Genomic DNA, 18,963 nt, shown 5'->3' with positions numbered 1-18,963 from the left:
TCAAATAGTCAATTTCTCACCTACACTTTCAATGGGATATTATAAATGAAAAGCCTTCTCTAAACTCATCTACTCTTGCCTCATATGCATTTCTTTGTGTGCAATAAGGGGTGATTTATGTCTAAGGACTACAGACTGGACATTTGAAGATTTCTCCCCTGTGCGAGTCCCCTGCTGTCCCACCAAATCAGAATTCTGAATGAAACTTATTCCACAATCTGGGCACTCATACAGTTTTCTCTCCTGTGTGAGTCCTCTGGTGTCTCACCAGGCTGGAATTACAACTGAAACTTTTCCACAATCAGGACATTTAAAAGGTTTCTCTCCTGTGTGAGTCCTCTGGTGTGTTACCAGTTCAAAATACGGCTGAATTTTTCTCACAGTCAGGACATTCGAAGGGTCTTTCTCCTGTGTGAATCCTCCGGTGTATTGCCAAGCTGGAATTTTGAGTGAAATTTTCTTACAATCTGGACATTCATATGGTTCTCTCCTGTGTGAGGTCCTCTGGTGTTTCACCAGGCTGGAATTACGACTGAAACTTTTCCCACAGACAGGACATTTAAAAGGTTTCTCTCCTGTGTGAGTCCTCTGGTGTATTACCAGTTCAAAATTACGGACTGAATCTTTTCTCACAGTCAGGACATTCGAAGGGTTTCTCTCCTGTGTGAATCCTCCGGTGTATTGCCAAACTGGAATTTTGACTGAAATTTTTCTTACAATCTGGACATTCATATGGTTTCTCTCCAGTGTGAGTCCTCTGGTGTCTCACCAAATCAGAATTCTGACTAAAACGTATTCCACAATCTGGACACTCATACGGTTTCTCTGTGTGAGTCCTCTGGTGTATTATCAGCTTGGCCTGTGTATTATAGCTTTTTGCACATTGACACAACTGGTAGGGGCTTTTCTCTGGTGTGAGCCTTTCCAGAACAACTGTTCTGACTAAAGCTTTTGCTGCATTGGGAACACTGGTATGGCTTTTCTCCAGTGTGGATCCTCTCGAGCATAATTCTATAATCTTTGCTTTTGTCACAATAGGCAGATCTGTGGCTCTTTTCCACCCCTGACATTCTTGGATTCTCAGGACGTCAAAATACTCTGAATCCCTTCTTGGATGGAGGGTTGATTCAAGATATTGTTTCCTTCTCCAGAGAGTGAGGCCTGCATTATTGTCTATCTTATATAGCTGTCCAAGTGACCTTTTCGTTTCCACTGACTTCCAGATATTTCCCTCTATTTCTGAACTAGGAAATTATCCCACTTGATATTTTGATATGTTTCTTCCACATACACTATTTTTTGTCTAGCTCAAAACTCTTCTCCTGGTTTTGTCTTCCTTGTCTCTAATCTGCTGGGGAAGAAGAGGAGTTTTGGGGTTTTCTGGAGGAAAAATCTAAAAATATTTTGATTGCTGCCTTGGTTTTCTTTCCATTTAATGCTGCTTGTGATTCAGTTTTCCACAGTGCTCTCTTTGGCATTCTTTTGCCTACAAGAGTCACTAAAGGATTAGTTTAATTATGGTTCATATAATGGCCACACAACATTAAAAAAACCAGATCCAAAGGCATACATTACAATAAATGTAAAGTTACCAACATGCTAACTTAACCTCTTACATTAATTATTTACATTTTCAATATACATTGCACAGGTACAGTATAGGTGGTACCTTGCTCAATAGTAGTAACTGCGAGAGGGATCTTGGAGTCCTAGTGGACAACCATTTAAATATGAGCCAGCAGTGCGCAGCAGCTACCAAAAAGCCAACACAGTTCTAGGCTGCATAAACAGAGGGATAGAATCAAGATCAGGTGAAGTGTTAATACCACTTTATAATGCCTTGGTAAGGCCACACTTGGAATACTGCATTGAGTTTTGGTCACCACGATGTAGAAAAGATGTGGAGACTCTAGAAAGAGTGCAGAGAAGAGCAACAAGATCAATAGGTGACCGGAGACTAAAACATATGAAGAACGGTTGCAGGAACTGGGTATGTCTAGTTTAATGAAAAGAAGGACTAGGGGGGCACATGATAGCAGTGTTCCAATATCTCAGGGGTTGCCACAAAGAAGAGGGAGTCAAACTATTCTCCAAGGCACTGAGTGTAGAACAAGAAGCAATGGGTGGAAACTAAACAAAGAGAGATTTAGAACTGAGAATAAATTCCTGACAGTTAGAACAATTAATCAATGGAACAACTTGCCTCCAGAAGTTGTGAATGCCCCAACACCGGAAGTCTTTAAGAAGATGTTGGATAGCCATTTGTCTGAAACGGTTTAGATTTCTTGCCTAGGCAGGGGGTTGGACTAGAAGACCTCCAAGGTCCCTTCCAACTCTGCTATTGTATTGTATTGTATTGTATTGTATTGTATTGTATTGCATTGCATTGCATTGCATTGTATGTCAAATATCCATTCAGTTATGAAATTTATTTTTGACTTGGGTCAATCATGAGTTTCAAGGAAATTGCAGAGTTATCATCAAATATACCTGTGAGTCTGGGGACAAATTATGCATATTCACATATATGTGGGTACACATTTTTTTTACCTACTTTAGAAGGATGGGAGGGGGGGGGTGTTAATTGATGAAATGATCCCAAGATCTGTGGTGAGATTAAAGGACCCATGGAAGTTCAGTACTCCAAATAAGAAAAAGGCGACAAATACTGTCTACAATCATGCTGATGTACATCCCAATTCAGGTAGTCCTCACTTACTGAAAGCCCGTGGCACAGGCAAGTCCATTCCTAAATGGCATGGTTATTAAGAATGACATCATTTACCTATGCCCTTTTACGAAATCCTGGCTGTGGCCATTAAGTGAATCACTGTGGTCCCCTCTGTGCAATGTAACGTGACTGCAACTTCTTGTCAATTTCCAATTGATTTTGTTTGTTAGGAGTCAGTAGTGTATGTTCCAAATGACTGTGGGACACCACAACCATCTTGAATGCAAGCCGGTGCCATCCCCACATAACAGTGATAGCCACAACTTTGAGGAACTGTTTAACGTCTTTTATTCAGCACCACTGAAACCTTGAAGACTGAATGCTAACTGGTGAGGATTACCTATAAAACCAAACATCCCAAAAGGGGCCAATACAATTTTTAAAAAGTCTCTGGGTTAAGCACAGTTGTGCCAGGTTAATCTATGGATGGCACACCATCAGGAAATCCTGTGTTTGTTTGCTAGATGTGGAAGTAAAAACGAAACTACTGCAGCAGTGGCAGGTCAATTCCAAATTGTTGCCAAGAAAAGAACACGCCCATAAAATTGCAAGGAGTCAAGCTTAACATGAAGGAGACTTTTTAAATTTCCCAACAACGGAAATGTAAAGGCATGCATCACCAGTGAACTAAAATCTGGGGAGAGCATATGTAGTAGCTAAGATGCTTCAGCCCAGTTGCTTCTCTGCTTCCAGGCCGTGGAGGAGACCGAAACAGCCAGACTTGCCCCCGGAATCTCCTGCCACCTGCCCTCAACTCACCTTCCAGCTGCTGCTTCGACTCTGGGAAGAGCAGGAAAGCCGCTCTGCACACCACATTCCTCCCATGAGCGACCCGGAAGAGGAAGTTCAGCTGTCGCAAAGGTGGGGTTTTTTTCAAATGCTCTGAGTGATCCAGAACAGGAAGTTCAGCTGTTCCCAAAGGTGCTTTTTTTCAAAAGGCAACTGGACTTTCTTTCTTCTACTCTTCCCGTCGCTTTCCAACCTTTCTAGCAAAACAGTACTCGATGGTTTTAACTCCTTTAAGCTCAACCACAGGTATTAGCCTCTTTCTAGGCACAGATGTTGCCTGTTTGAGCACAATCTCCAGATAGGAGGCATTAAAAAAATCCTCCTCCAGTTTCTACCCTAAGGCGTTTGCAAAACGTTTCCCCTGATTAAATGCTATCAAGTCGTTTTTGACTTCTAGCAACCGACTTTGCAGCTGAGCCTAGTGAAATGGGATGCTGCTTAGCTTGAAAAATAGCTATGTGCCAAACCCTAAATGTTCATGAGGTTTTACAGAATGACACAATCAGCTTTCTTAGGGGTGACTCTCAGTGGAGATCAAAACCTCTCTACATGCCAAAACTTTATGACTCTGAGGCTCCCAGGAGTTTAGGACATGGCAGCAGCATCAGGCCAGACACTCCAGGGGAGCTTCACTTCTGCTGGCCAGGGCTGCATCCAAGAGCCTACTGTGATATACACATACAGAGACACACCATTCAGAATTAGATTGAGGTTATCCCCTTCACCTACCTCCACACAAAGCTCTCCTAGGTTAATTTTTTGCTCTGTGGCATTAAGGTTCAAACAGTAATATCTATTTAAAGAGCAGCACAATGCTTTTTTAGAAATGAAACATTTCCCACCAAATAATTTCTTTCTCACAGCTCCAACAACCAAGGCTATTGCAACAAATTTGTCAGCATCTTGGCGCTGCTACCACGGGGGTAACAAGCAGATACCTCCAGGAAGAAAAGATGTTGGAAGAAAAATCCCATCTGTTTCAGTTCCAAGCCAGGAGAGAAGCTCTGGAATGAAATGGAGGTTAGCTGCTTAGGAAAGAAGGTCCATTTATTGAGGATCAGAACCATAGCATGCAGTTCTGGGACAGCTGACAAATTAGCTTGATGAGTGCAAGGATTTTCATACAGTATTTTGTATGTAAAATATTTACAGTATTTCGTATTTTTGAGACTTTCTTTGTGTGCTTTTATTATTTGTTTATTTTACTTGTTTCGCGAAGGCTCATGATGGGTCTTAATTAGCACTTCCAATCCTGTCAGACATAATTGATTTTATCCTGTTATCTATTGCCTTTAGCCTTCCTTCCTTCCTTAATGGACCTGTATTGTTCCCCTTTTTCAATGACTGGGGTGAAGTTCATGTCCTGTCCTAATCCCATCACCTGGAGATGAGGGTATTTTCTTTGTGAATAGGCTGGCCCAGGATTTCTTAATGAGCATCTTCTGTAGGCAATTAGGAAAGGACTGGGTGCTGCTTTCTGCCTTTAAGAACATGTTTCTCCATTTCTTATTTGAAGAAATATAATATTCTACTCTACTCTTTAATATTCCCTAAAATATTTCTATCTCGGGGAGGGGATTCCCGCAATTCCCCCCTCTTGGGCTATATGTTTATATATATTGCCCAACCTATGCACTATTACAATGGTCTCTGTACTTTCTGTAAACCTGGCACATCATGAGGGATATTTGTCTGGCATCCTTACTTGGGTCTATTGAAATGGGAGGTGATTTTGCAGGCTACTGGGACAAGGGGAAGTACACTGGTGGAGGCAGCAGAGGACTCTCATGATGATTACGGCACTGGCACCAAAAAGCAGTGTTTTCCACCCAGGAAGGTTCAGCAGCCAGGGAAGAAGTTCTGTTAAGTAGAAAAGAAAATTATAGTATGCAGTTTTCTGTGCAGGTTCTTCTTAGATATCTGATGTCACTTTCTGTAAGCTTTCAGTCAGGTGTGAAGGAAGCACATATACCAACATTCTTTGCAGCATGATTCTGCCTTAGTAGATTAATCAAAGGCTGCCCATTTCCAATTATTGCTTCCTGAACCTGCCTTAGTTTATTACATCCAGGATTTATGACGCCACATTAAGATTAGCTAGTGTACAAGCCAGGCTATGAATATTTTTGAAGTTGCGCACAATGAGCCCTGGGACTCCCGATGCAGTGGATAACCAGTAAAACATATTCTGCTTTAATGGGCCACATCGTTTGTGAATCACAGTCAGAATTTGGGGTTTGGAAATCTCTTTTCTGCTTACCTCTTCAGTGAGGAAATTGACTGAGGCGGTATGCCCCCTCCCCATGGAATTGACAGTGAGGTACCACTACTTGGGCCTTAGTGCCACAGAGCAAGAACCAGCCAGAGGAAGCTTTATGTCAGGGATCATCAATTATGGCCTGCGGATGGATACGCCCCACCAACCCATTGCATCCAGCCCATTTAGTGGTGGGATTAAGTCCCGCCCCCTCATCTTCCAGCCACTCCTTGCGTGACTGGGTTTTCCTGCCACCCTCTACATCCATCCTCCAGCCGTCAGCCTTATATATATTTGCAGAATCTAGCCTCACATATGCGTACTTCTGCTCATCACTGCTTGCAAAGGTAAGGATGAAAGGTGCGGGCCGGAGGGTGGGTGGGGTAGGGTGAGCTGGCGGAAGGGGTGATACTGGTGGTGGGTGGACAGATGTGTGTGGGGTGGTAGGGAATCATGCAGGAGACTGTGACTTTGGAGTCCTGCCTGGGTGATTCCTGAAGCCACTTGGCCTGCAAGGGAATTGTGTGGAAGATAGCCAGCTGAACTAGCCCAGAAGCAGAGCATTGCCTGGTTGTGGGCTATATGCAGGGCCTGAACTGGATTGAAGGGCAGGCAGGTGCCTTCAGGGAACCGTTGCGCTGGGGTGCTGTGTGCTCTCTAGCTTCCTGCCCATCTCTGCTTCTGCAAGGTAGAAAGCTGCAAAAATCTTCACCCGGGCCTTTCGGGCCTGCCTCTTGGCTTATGTGGGGCCTCCGGGCATCTGCCGCATGCTTGCTCTCCTCTCTGCCTCAGGCCCCACATCCAGCCCGCGACAGGGGGCGCATCGCCCAGTGCAGCACTCTTCTCTGAGGGCTGCCTGCTTGCCCGCCCACCAGCTGAACTGGCCAAGAGTGGCATGTCATCTTGCACCCATCCTTAACCTCCTCCCACCCAGCCACCAGCTTTTTGACGCAAGCAGAGGCTGCTGGTTGGAGCAAGGGGAAACCGCAGTGCTGGGCTCCCGCTGCTGTGAATGCCAGTCATAGCTAGAAGAAAAGCTACCCGGCTGTGGCAGAAAGACTGGAGCAACACCCAGCAGCTTGGTTGAGGTGTGAGTGAGCTGGCATCTGCTCTCCCTGGTAACTGAGCATACCACACTAATTTGTGCCTTACTCCAATTGGCACTATGGTCTCAGTTAACAGCAAGAGCAGCCACTGCCTTGCTCGCACATTCTCATTGCAAGCTGCCGGGTGTTCCTCTGGCTCTTTCTGCCACAACCGCGCAGCCTTTGTTCCAATTCTAGCTACGTCTTGACACTTGCAGCCATGGGAGCCCAGCACTGCGGTTCCCCTTGCTGCAACCAGCAGGACATGCTCATGTCACAGAACTGGCAGTCCGCCCGGAGAAGGCTACGGACAGGTGCAAGATGACACACTGCTTCTGGGCCAGTTTGGTCAGGCACTGGAGAACTGCGCAGGGGACGGCTTGCCAAAGAACTATGGCAGAGCCTTGTAGCATTTATCTGCAGGTTGGCCTCTGGGTAAGGCTGCTCCTCCTCTCCCCTTCACCTTTCTGCAGTGTCCTGTTTTTCCAAACACCCCGGCTGGGCAGCAATTCCCAATGAGGCACCCTGACCGAGGAGACTCAGACTGTATCCCGCAAGCTTGTACACCGCATAAACCCCTCCGGCCCCTTTCAAAATGCCAACTTGGCTCTTCTCTCGGATGCTTGGGGCCTACAAGAAGCTCTTTCCAAGAATCGGGGGTTGGGGGAGCAGGCATGCCACCGGGAGGAAACGGGCTTTTGGTTGCTCATGGCAGAGCTACAGGCAGAAGGGCTTGCTTTGGCCCCTGAGCTAAAGCCATGAGGAAGCAATGGCAAATGGCATGAAAGGAAGATGTGCAACTGGAGGCCTGGTTTCCACAGTCTGCAACAAAATCACTATGTTCAACAACCACCAGCGTGACCATGACCCGACAATTGCGCGATAGACATATGCGTGTCGACAAAATAGCGCCGGATTAAAAGCAACGTCAACATCGCGCCGATAAAAGCCGATGACAAGCACAATAAAATGGAAAAAAATACTGTTAGGGTTAGGGCTATAGTTTGTCTATAGTTTGTTGATGGCACGATTTTGTCGTCACGCATTTGTCGCTGTGCTAGTGTCGAAAATCAATTAGCGATTTTGACGGCGCTCATTTGTCCATCGCGGTTTTGTCGGCGCGCATATGTCTATCGTGAATTTGTCGGTGAACCCAGCATGACGGACCTGGCCACCCTGGAGCAAACCCTGCAAGCAGGGTGAGGCAGGGTGGGTCGTTGGCTTGGGGGCAGAAGAAAAGCAAGGGGACCCATGAAGGGGTGTGAAAGGATGCGCTCGGGATGTGGCTGGAGAAAGCAGCGCACTTGCCGACAATTGGGGGGGGGAGTCCCGAAGGAGCAGCTCCTCACATTGTGTCTGTTGCAATGACTATAAGAAGCCCAGCCAGTGTCTTGAGCGTGGTTAACATCTCCAGCCCAACAGGGTAGCTTAGGCCACCCCGTTACCATACCAGCCCTTGGTTGTCCATGACTTCTCTCTTTAATACTCACCACATGTCAATTACCAACCCCCGTTACTGCACCAGTGAACATTGCACATTCAGTAACTATCACATCACCAATGAATCTTCCAACACCAATGACATTAGCTGGCATTAAATATAACCATGAGAACCCGTGGAACGCATACCTTTCCTTCCCCAGGCATTGCCAATCTCCTCCCTGCTGATTAAAAAAGAAAAACCCTAGAGCAAATACCTCATACAAAAAAAAATAGAATAATGGGCTTGCTCTGTATTGTTTAATGGACTGCTAAATTGGCCATAGCCACCCAGTCAAATGACAATTTAGCCATGCCCTCCAGCTGGTCTGCCCACCCCCCAAATAGGTTGACCATGAATTGGCCCGTTTAAAAGTTTGAGGATCCCTATTTATGTGGAGGTAGGTTAAGGGATAGCCTCTGTGTTTTTTAATAGTGTAGGTGTGCAGCTACTCTTACAAGACATGTAGTACAAACATTCTTGATAATTCTCCCTTCCTCCAGACAGAAGTCCAAAGACTTGCTGTGCAACAACTCCCAGTGTAGATCCTCTCAGGCATAATTAGCTGTGTTTGGCCACGCATGCATATCTTATGCTGCCGCTTGTGGCAGGACACCCTATAGCGTGTTGTACCATTACCAGAGTTAACACCAGGAATGCATCCAGGGCCCACTGAGATGGTGGCTGCTTCAACGACAAATCATGAGGCCCAGGATGCATGCCCTTCCCTCCCTCCCCAACATGAGGTTCAGAGATCTTGAAAAGGTAAAAAAGAGGAGGGTGTGAGGTTGAGTGTTGTGGGAGTCAGGTGGAAGGGGAACCTGGGGGGGGGAGTGAAGGGCCAAGGGGACACAAGGGTTAGGAAAACAGAGCATAAGGGTGCCTTGGAGAGTGGGGGAGGCCTAAAGATGCCTACGGCAGGCAGGCCTAGCCCTGTGCTAGGCCTCCAAGTGTTTTCCCCAGCTGAGTAGACAGTGTTCTGCTTAGCAACTCGCACATTCGATTAATGGCAGTCTCAGGGGAGAGCAGGGGGATTCGGGTACCATATTTTTCAGCGTATAAGAAGCATCTGAGTAGAAAACGCACTTTAGTTTGGGGGACAAAAATATGGGGGGAAATTCTGCCTACCAGGTATTCATTTTATTCCCATAACACCATAAAAGCAAGCAAACACAATAGTATAATAAGATGACTTTTTGCCACTTTTTTTTCTTTCCACAGGCAGCTGGGGAAACTCTTAATAAAGCTTAACTAGATGTCTGGGGCATTCAACCAAAAGCACTTTAAACCTGTAAAAATGTAACAAAGCTGAATCAACAAACCAGCCCAGCGCTTGCCTGAAGGAAACCATTGACAAAAGTAGTTACAGGAACTTTCTTCCTTGCCCTTTAGAGGATTATCTCCCCAAAATAGAACTGGATAAAAGAAGTACCTCTTAAAGCAGTCTTCAAATCTTCCTGGTCAAAACAAACCCGGGAAATCTTTCCAACAGTATGGCTGCAGTAAAAATATTCAAATCTTTTTTTCAGCCCTAGTGAGGGTGCTAATTCGATAGCACCTCATTAGGGTTGAAAAAAGTTCCAAAAACTACATTCGGAATATAAGAGGCACCCAAATGTTCAACCTCTTATAGGGGGGGAGGTGCATCTTATACTCTGAAAAAAAGCATTTCACTTACAGCCATCGCCACATGCAACTGTAATTCAAGGCCCATAATACGTGAGGACTACTTTTGTGTTGGCTTGGGAATTCTGGAGCTCAAAATCGGGCAAAGCCAAGGTAGAAGAATGAATTCCTTTTTGAGGTATTTCACTACTTCTGCAAAATGAACTATACAGAAGCTTCTACTGATAACCAGAAACTACGTAATTAGCCATTTTCTTTTTCTCAGCACCTACAAATTTAATTCTGAGAAATGTTTGAGCAAAATGAATCAGGCCAAAATTCAATCAATCAACTTCTCATCTACACTTTCAATGGGAGAACACAATTGAAATTGAAGCATTCTCTAACTCAGCTACTTTTCCTCATATGGATTACCTAGTGTGCAATAAGGGATGATTTACATTTTACGTAATGTTCACAGATTGGACATTTCAAAGATTTCTCCATGGTATGATTCTTGTGGTGTATCACTAGGTGGGAATTATCACAAAAACCTTTCCTATAGATACGGCATTCAAAGGGTTTCTCTCCTGTGAGTCCTCTTGTGTCTCACCAGGCTGGAATTCTTAATAAAACTTTTCCCACAGTCAGGACATTCAAAGGGTTTCTCTCCTGTGTGAGGTCCTGTGGTGTGTCACCAGGCTGGAATTATCACTAAAGCTTTTTCCCACATATAGAACATTCAAAGGGTTTCTCTCCCGTGTGAGTCCTCTGGTGTCTCACCAGGCTGGAATTCTTAAAGTAACTTTTCCCACAGTCAGAACATTCAAAGGGTTTCTCTCCTGTTGTGAGTCCTGTGGTGTGTCACCAGGCTGTGAATTATCACTAAAACCTTTTCCCACAGTCAGGACATTAAAAGGGTTTCTCTCCCGTGTGAGTCCTCTGGTGTCTCACCAGGCTGGAATTCTTAAAGTAACTTTTCCCACAGTCAGAACATTCAAAGGGTTTCTCTCCTGTGTGAATCCTGTGGTGGGTCACCAGGCTGGAATTATCACTGTAGCATTTCCCACAGATAGGACATTCAAAGGGTTTCTCTCCTGTGTGGGTCCTCCGGTGTATTATCAGGTGGGAATTACGACTGAAACATCTCCCACAGTCAGGACATTCAAAGGGTTTCTCTCCCGTGTGAATCCTCTGGTGTGTTCAACAGGCTAGAATTATTACTAAAACGTTTCCAACAGATAGGACATCAAAGGGTTTCTCTCCTGTGTGAGTCCTCTGGTGTATCACCAGGTGGGAATTCTGACTGTACCGTTTTCCACAGTCAGGACACTCAAAGGGTTTCTCTCCTGTGTGAGTCCTCTGGTGTATCACCAGGTTAGAATTATCACTACAGCTTTTCCCACAAATAGGACATTTCAAGGGTTTCTCTCCTGTATGAGTCCTCTGGTGTATCACCAGGTGGGAATTCTGACTGTACCGTTTTCCACAGTCAGGACACGCAAAGGGTTTCTCTCCTGTGTGAATCCTGTGGTGTGTCACCAAATTGGAATTATCACTAAAGCTTTTCCCCACAGTAGGACACTCAAATGGTTTTCTCCCCTGTGTGAGTCCTCTGGTGTGTCCACTAGATTGAATTAGCACTAAAGTTTTTCCCACAGATAGGACATTCAAAGGGTTTCTCTCCTATGTGAGTCCTCTGGTGTTTCACCAGGCTAGAATTATCACAAAAACCTTTCCTACAAATAGAACATTCAAATGGTTTCTCTCCTGTGTGAGTCCTCCGGTGTGTTACCAGGCTAGAACTCAGACTAAAACCTTTCCCACAATCAGGACATTCAAAGGGTTTATCTCCGTGTGAGTCTTTTGGTGTTTCACCAGGACGGAATGATCACTAAAGCTTTTCCCACAGATAGGACATTCAAAGGGTTTCTCCCTTGTGTGAGTCCTGTGGTGTGTCACCAGGCTGGATTTATCACGATAGCTTTTCCTACAGATAGGACATTCAAAAGTTTTCTCTCCTGTGTGAGTCCTCCGGTGTAGCACCATGTGAAAATTACGACTGAAACATCTCCCACAGTCAGGACATTCAAGGGTTTCTCTCCTGTGTGAGTTCTCTGGTGTGTCACCAGGCTAGAACTATTACTAAAACATTTCCCACACATAGGACATTCAAAGGGTTTCTCTCCTGTGTGAGTTCTCTGGTGTATCACTAGGTGGGAATTCTGACTGTACCGTTTCCCACACTCAGGACATTCAAAGGGTTTCTCTCCTGTATGAGTCCTCTGGTGTGTCACCAGATTGGAATTATCACTACAGCTTTTCCCACAGATAGGACATTCAAAGGGTTTCTCTCCTGTATGAGTCCTCTGGTGTATCACCAGGCGGGAATTCTGACTGTACCGTTTCCCGCAGTCAGGACATTCAAAGGGTTTTCTCTCCTGTATGAGTCCTCTGGTGTGTCACCAGATTGGAATGATCACTAAAGCCTTTCCCACAGATAGAACATTCAAAGGGCTTTTCTCCTGTATGAGTTCTCTGGTGTGTCACCAGATTGGAATTAGCACTAAAGTTTTTCCCACAGATAGGACATTCAAAGGGTTTCTCTCCTGTGTGAGTCCTCTGGTGTTTCACCAGGCTAGAATTATCACAAAACCTTTCCTACAAATAGAACATTCAAAGCGTTTCTCTCCTGTATGAGTGCTCTGGTGTTTCACCGGTCTGGAACGCAAACTAAAACCTTTCCCACCATCCTGATATTCACAGGGATTATCTCCTGTATGTGTGATCTTGTGTCTCAGAGATGGGAATTTCTAATGAAAACTTTTCCCACAATCTCGACACTCAAAACGTTTCTCCATGGAGTGAATCCTCTGATGTATTACCAGTACAGGAATGACTGGAACTTCTCCCAGTCAAGACATTGAATGGGTTTTTCTCCTTTCTGATTCCTCTGGTGTATCATCATTGGAATCATAACCAAACGATTTCCAACAATCAGGACATTCAAAGCATCTCTCTCCTATGTGAGTCTTCTGGTGTATCACCAGGCTGGAATTATGACTTTCCCATAATCAGGACATTCAAATGGTTTCACTTCTGTGTGAGTCTGTGGGTGCTTCACCAGGAAGGAATTCACTGAAACATTTCCCACTGAAGGATGTTCAAATGTTTTTTTTCCTTTGTGTGCCTCCTTCAGTGTCTCAAGACCTGGGAATTTCTAATGAAACTTTCACATAATCTGCAGAGTTAAATGTTTCTCCCTACTGTAAGTTATCTGATACAGCACCATGTTACCATGCTCACGTAAAGCATTTACCACATTGGGAGCAGTTTTGTGGCTTTCCTCTTGTGTGGAGGTGCTTCCATGAACTATAAGGGAGCTGTGGTGACCAAAGCTTTTGCCACATTCAGGTAATTTGTATGGATTTTCTCCCTTTCCGGCTCCTCTTGTGCATATTTGCAATCTGTGTTTTTTCCACGATAGGCAAATCTATGGAGCTTTCTCACAGCTGAGATTCTTGAGGTGGTCAAAAATATGGACAATACCTTGTTTGGTGGTGCTTTCATTCAAGCCATCTTCTTTCTCACAAGGACAGGCCTGCATTCCTGTCTGTTATACGTGTTCTTTACTATTGACCTTTTCCTCCCAACAGACTTCCAGATGTTTCCCTATTTTGCTGAATGAAAAATAATCTCCATTGATTTTTCATGCAATGCATCCTTGAGTTCTGCATAATCTGCTTACTCTTTCTTGATATTCTCTCTTTTATCTAACAGCTGCTGGAGGAGGAGGATCATTGTATGGTTTTCTGCAGGAAATGGAAAATATTTTGATTTCTGGCTTGATTTTCTTCCCTTTTCAACATTGCTTGTTGTTTATAGTTGTCCAGAGTGCTCTTATTGCCATCCAGTTTTTCTGTAAGATTCAAAGAAAAGTATAACTTTAATTGGTTATAAAATGTTTAGTGATTATATGAAAAAAAGAAAAAAAGTATATATTACAATGAAAAAAGAAACATGCTCCAATACTAGAATAATCACATTATTGATGATTCATATGACACTCTACTAAGATCCATGTTTCAAATACCCATTCAATCAAAATTGCTGTGGAAAACCCAGGAAATCGCTGTGGAAAACCCAGGAAGCTTTCAGATTCGGGTTTTCCACAGATGTTGCCAACATGTCTCTCTAATAAATTGGAAGTTTGAGGAAAGCCTCTGCCTTGGAGTCTGATTTAATTTTGGATGATATTTGGAACGCTGACATTAACCCGAATTCTGAAAGCCTCCTAGGTTTTCCCACCTAGTTGAAAGTTCATGTTCTTGCCCCCAAACCCACAAGTTCATCACAGTTTCCAATTTTCCACTGCCACGCTGGCAGTTCCACACATCCAGTTCCACCCATCCAGTTCCAGTCAGGCTCAGAGGTACAGAGACAAAAGATGAACTTGGGCTTCTAGAAAGGATTTTTTTATTTTGACAACAACACATTCTACTCCTTATTATTCCCCCTCCTAATTCCCCACTAAGGAAACAGAATAGTAAAATAACAGTGAGTGTGGCAGGCCAATGATCCTAAAAGTAACTGGCTGCAGGCCTGACAGGGGGGGAGACCTCAGAGGAGGGAAATGCTGAAGATGACCCAATGGTGAGTGCACCCATCTGCTCCTTTATTGTAAAATGCAATTCTAAGTGCCAGAAACGCGAGTGGAGGGAGAAGTTGGACACCGCTGTACCGGATGCTTAATCAGCATGTTGATTGAGAGGCAGCTAGGCATATGCATCCCATTTGGTTGAGCAAGTGGATGGAACACTGATTGGGAGAGCGCGGGGGAGGGGGGGCAGCCACAAAAATTACGAGTTGGTAAAGTTAATGACAGGCCACCACTATGAATTCCTCAGATTCATTGTGGCTCCAAGAATGCAGGAATCAATTATATAAACAGAATTGGAGCATATATAGCCCAAATTGGCAAAGATGAAATGAGCTCATGGGGAGAATGAACTAAAACTTGCAACAAATGTCAAAAATAATTTTAAAACATGTATAAAACAAGAGAAAAAGTCAAGGAAACTGCCAGTCCACTAATGGGAGATGATGGCAAGGAAGTGATGGGCAGTAGAGATACTTAATTCATTATTTGCATCTATCTTCAGGCAAAAAAAAAGCAGCCAACCCTACCAAAAACAGAACTGTAAAAGGCAGACTAGGAATACAAATTAAAATGGGTAAGAAAATGGTAAGAGAACACCTGTCCATTCTAGAAGAGTTCTAACCACCAGGACCAGATTGATTTCATCCCAGAGTTCTGAAGGATTCAGCAGATGTGACCTAAGAACCATTGAACCATATCTTTCAAAGATCTTCATGCACCAAGGAACTACCGATGGACTGGAAAAGAGCGTGATGATTCTCATCTTCAAAAAAAATGGAGGAAAAATGGATCTACAAAACTACAGGCCAATTAGCCTGACATCACTACCTGGGAAGATCCTGGAAAAGATAATGAAACAAAAGATCTGCAAACACCTAGAAGCAAGCAAATATATAACCAGAAGTCAATATGGGTTTTTCAAAAACTGATCATTCCAAACATATGTTATTTTATTCTTACACAAAGTGACTAAATTAGCGGACCAATCTAATACACTGTATAATTGGATTTCAGTAAGGCAGTTGACAAAGTAGACCATAACCTACTTCTTGGTAAATTAGAAAAATGTGGGATAGGTACATCCATCAACACAGATGGATTCCTAACTGGCTCAGAAATCATACTCAAAGTGTATTCCTTATTGGGATTATATCTATATGGAGGGAAGTAAGATGTGGGTACCCCAAGGTTCTGCTTTAATACTCCTTAATATCTTTGTAAATGCCTTCCATCAAATTTCCGAATGACACCAAGTTGGCAGGAATAGCCAACACCTCAGAAGATAGGCTCAAGATAGAGAATCTTGATAGATTTGAACACTGGGCCCTACCTAACAGAATTAAATTCAATGAAGGTGGGAAAGGGGTTTTACACTTATTCAAGAAAAACCAAATGTACTGGTACAGAATAGGTAGCACTTGGCTCAAGTAATAACTATAAGAGGAACCTTGAAGTCTTAGTGGACAATCATTTAGATATGGGCCAGCTGTGTATTGCAGGGGCAAAAAAAGCCAATACAATACTAGGCTGCATTAACAGAGAGATAGAATCAAGATCAGGTGAAGTACTAGCACCACTTATAAAGAGTAAGATCACACTTAGATAATTGCAGACAGTTTGGTCACCATATCGTACATTAAGGTCCCTTCCCTCCTCCCGACTTCTAAAGAAGACAGAGAGGTGGGAAGTACTTCCTATGCAACCGTAATCTATGAAACTTGCACTTGGCAATTTCTCTGCCCCATTTTGGCTGTTGTGTGAGGTGTTCCGAATGGCTATATAAAACCTTAGCAATGCTTTTCTATTACCAACAGAAGAAAACACCAGTAAATTACAATACCATTACAAAACATCTGGGCGATGGTGGATGGGGCAAGCTCCATGGTGTTGCACTGCACTGCAAGGGAGAAACAGGAAATGGAGCGGCTGATGTGAGGGAAGGAGGCTGCTTTACTTTTATCTTCGTCCTGCTCCTTCTTCCCTCTTGCCGACCGCTCCATTTCCCATTTCTCCATTAAAGTGCAGCGCCCAGGAGCTGGAAAATGGGGATGGGCCACACCTTCTTCTCTTGGCCCACTGTATAGAAGACGCCCCTAATTTTCAAGTAAATATATATATTTTAAAATAGCATCTTATACACAGAAAAATACCATATTTTTAAAAAGGACTGCTTCAAGTACAGTCGAACCTGGTTAATACACAGATGTGACACCATGGCAAGATGTGAAAGAAAAAAAAACCCAGAAAAAGAACAGTCTTATTGCCAAGAATGCCAGAAGGGTTTCCCTTCAGAGGTTGTGGGGGCTCCATCCTGGTGGCTTTTAATCAGAGACTGGACAGCCATTTGTCTGAAATGATGTTGGGTCTCCTGCTTGATCAGGGCGTCGGAATAGAAGCCCTGCAAGGTCCCTCCCAGCTCTGTCACAAACCCTCCAGTGATGGGAGCCCCCACAACCTCTGGAGGGAAGCCATTCCCAAAGAATCCACCTTCACTCGGAAGAGACTTTTTCAATCTTCCCAGCAGAAGGAAAATTGCAGCCACCAGTTTCACAGCGTGCAGCCCCAGTGGGCTTAAATTCGGGGAGGGAAGGAACCTGCAGCAGCAGCAGCTGAGATGCTTCAGCCCAGTTGCTTCTCTGCTTCCAGGATTCTCCTCCCACCCGCCCTCAACTCACCTTCCAGCTGCTGCTTCGACCCTGGGAAGAGCACAAAAGCCGCTCTGCGCACCACTCTCCTCCCATGAGTGATCCGGAAGAGGAAGTTCAGCTGTCCCAAAGGTGATTTTTTCAAAAGGCAACTGGACTTTCTGTCTTCTACTTTTCCCGTCGCTTTCCAACCCTTCTAGCAACACAGTACTCGATGGTTTTAACTCCTTTAAGCTCAACCACAGGTATTATCCGCTTTCTAGGCACAGATAGGAGGCAGAAAAAAACATCCTTCTCCAGTTCCTACCTAAGGCGTTTGCAACAAGTTTCCATTGATTAAATGCTATCAAGTCGTTTTTGACCGACTTGGTAGCTGAGCCTAGTGAAATGGTGAAATGTGATGTTACTTAACCTTGTGAAGATTAGCTACGTGCCGAACCCTAAATGTTTGTGAAGGTTTTACAGAATTACATAATCAGCTTTCTTAGGGGTGATTCTCAGTGGAGATCAAAACTTCTCTAATACCCCAACACTTTATGACTGATTTCCTGTGGCTGCCAGGATTTTAAGAACATGGCAGCAGCATCAGGCCAGACATTCCAGGGAGCTTCACTCCTGCAGACCAGGGCTGCATCCAAGAGCATCAACCACCAAGCTTCATTCTTGGAGGAGGAAATTTTATATCTGCTAAATGCCATGTGTAAATTCTGTAAATTTGCTTGCACTGAAGTCTCCCATTAGGTCACACAGAGAAACATACAGCAAGGCGTAGATAATGGAGCCTAAGAAAGAGGGCCTGATTGTCTATATATGGTAGAAGAAATTTCCCCCCTCCTCCAATGTACAGAGGGTTGTTTTTTATATATTCTGCTATTTCCCTCATATTAATTTTAATGTGTCTTAGAGAAACACAACATTCAGTTTCCTCCTTCTGCATCCTGAAAGTCTTCCGGATTTTGAGCCCAAAATTTCCTAGCCAGCATCTCCTTTGCACAAAATATCTGTGCAAAGCTGAGTTTCTGAGAGGTCCCAGTAAGTTGCTGAAGTTTCTAAAAATACATGATAAAAAATATGCACAGAGGTTGTAGCTCAAGAAGAAAAAGCATTGTGGTTTTGAGTCCTGGGTTCTTAGGTTCCTGAACAACCCCTGCTGTGATCTTGTCTTCTTGGAGGTGCCTGCTTGTTACCTGGTGGTAGCAGCACCAAGATGCCTCTTATTCGTTGCAAATTTGTTACATCTTCAAATCCCCATAACTTTAACCTTAAACTGCCTACTATTGTCCTCACTCCATTCTTAAGGATTCTGTAAGGGGCATAAGCGCACCATTGTGCCCATCATCCCTGTCCTACTGTCCCCATTTATTCGTACCCATTTCATTCATGCTCATGTTTATTCTTATACCTATTTTGTAAACAATTGACAAATCAAATAATAAAAAATAAAAAATAAACTGTCTTGGTGTTGTAGCTGTGAAAAATACATTATATGGTGGAAAACATTTCATTTCTGAAAAAAGGCATTAAATAGCTTTTATGAATGAAAAAAACAGGTATTGTCCACATTGCTGTCAAAGAGGGTTTTTTGGTTGGATATTCTGCTATTTTTCTCATGTTTGTTTTAATATCCCTTTTTTGTATATTGAAATTCAATTAATATTTATCTCTCATCAGCACTTAATCCTTCATCATGACATAAACTATTAATATTTTT

General features: G+C 43.8%; 3 protein-coding genes and 2 long non-coding RNA genes across 5 annotated transcripts; all 5 read right to left on the bottom strand.

Annotated features, from left to right (window-relative positions):
* Positions 1-408: 408 nt before the first annotated feature.
* Positions 409-1,249, bottom strand: LOC116504788 (zinc finger protein 572-like; the record flags this gene model as incomplete). The annotated part of the gene is made up of 1 exon (XM_032212020.1): positions 409-1,249. A coding segment is annotated over one exon (639 nt), but the record flags the coding sequence as incomplete, so codon positions are not given.
* Positions 1,250-1,334: 85 nt separating this feature from the next.
* LOC116504804 lies at positions 1,335-3,563 on the bottom strand. The gene is made up of 2 exons (XR_004254846.1): positions 3,491-3,563; positions 1,335-1,486 (listed from the first exon to the last, which is right to left on the bottom strand). It is a non-coding gene; the product is annotated as an uncharacterized LOC116504804 (long non-coding RNA).
* Positions 3,564-10,982: 7,419 nt separating this feature from the next.
* LOC116502445 (zinc finger protein 572-like) lies at positions 10,983-11,868 on the bottom strand. The gene is made up of 3 exons (XM_032208336.1): positions 11,858-11,868; positions 11,691-11,758; positions 10,983-11,590 (listed from the first exon to the last, which is right to left on the bottom strand). The coding sequence occupies exons 1-3, from the start codon at positions 11,866-11,868 to the stop codon at positions 11,151-11,153; spliced, it is 519 nt and encodes a 172-aa protein (XP_032064227.1). The 3' UTR covers positions 10,983-11,150.
* On the bottom strand, positions 11,588-12,409 carry LOC116504790 (zinc finger protein 180-like; the record flags this gene model as incomplete). Its single annotated transcript, XM_032212022.1, has 1 exon — positions 11,588-12,409. A coding segment is annotated over one exon (504 nt), but the record flags the coding sequence as incomplete, so codon positions are not given.
* Positions 12,410-13,138: 729 nt separating this feature from the next.
* LOC116504806 lies at positions 13,139-17,380 on the bottom strand. The gene is made up of 2 exons (XR_004254848.1): positions 17,283-17,380; positions 13,139-13,866 (listed from the first exon to the last, which is right to left on the bottom strand). It is a non-coding gene; the product is annotated as an uncharacterized LOC116504806 (long non-coding RNA).
* Positions 17,381-18,963: the final 1,583 nt, after the last annotated feature.

Source organism: Thamnophis elegans, chromosome 2 (assembly GCF_009769535.1).
Source record: "Thamnophis elegans isolate rThaEle1 chromosome 2, rThaEle1.pri, whole genome shotgun sequence".
Taxonomy (NCBI): Eukaryota; Metazoa; Chordata; class Lepidosauria; order Squamata; family Colubridae; genus Thamnophis; species Thamnophis elegans.
This window is presented reverse-complemented; position numbering and strand designations above follow the sequence as displayed.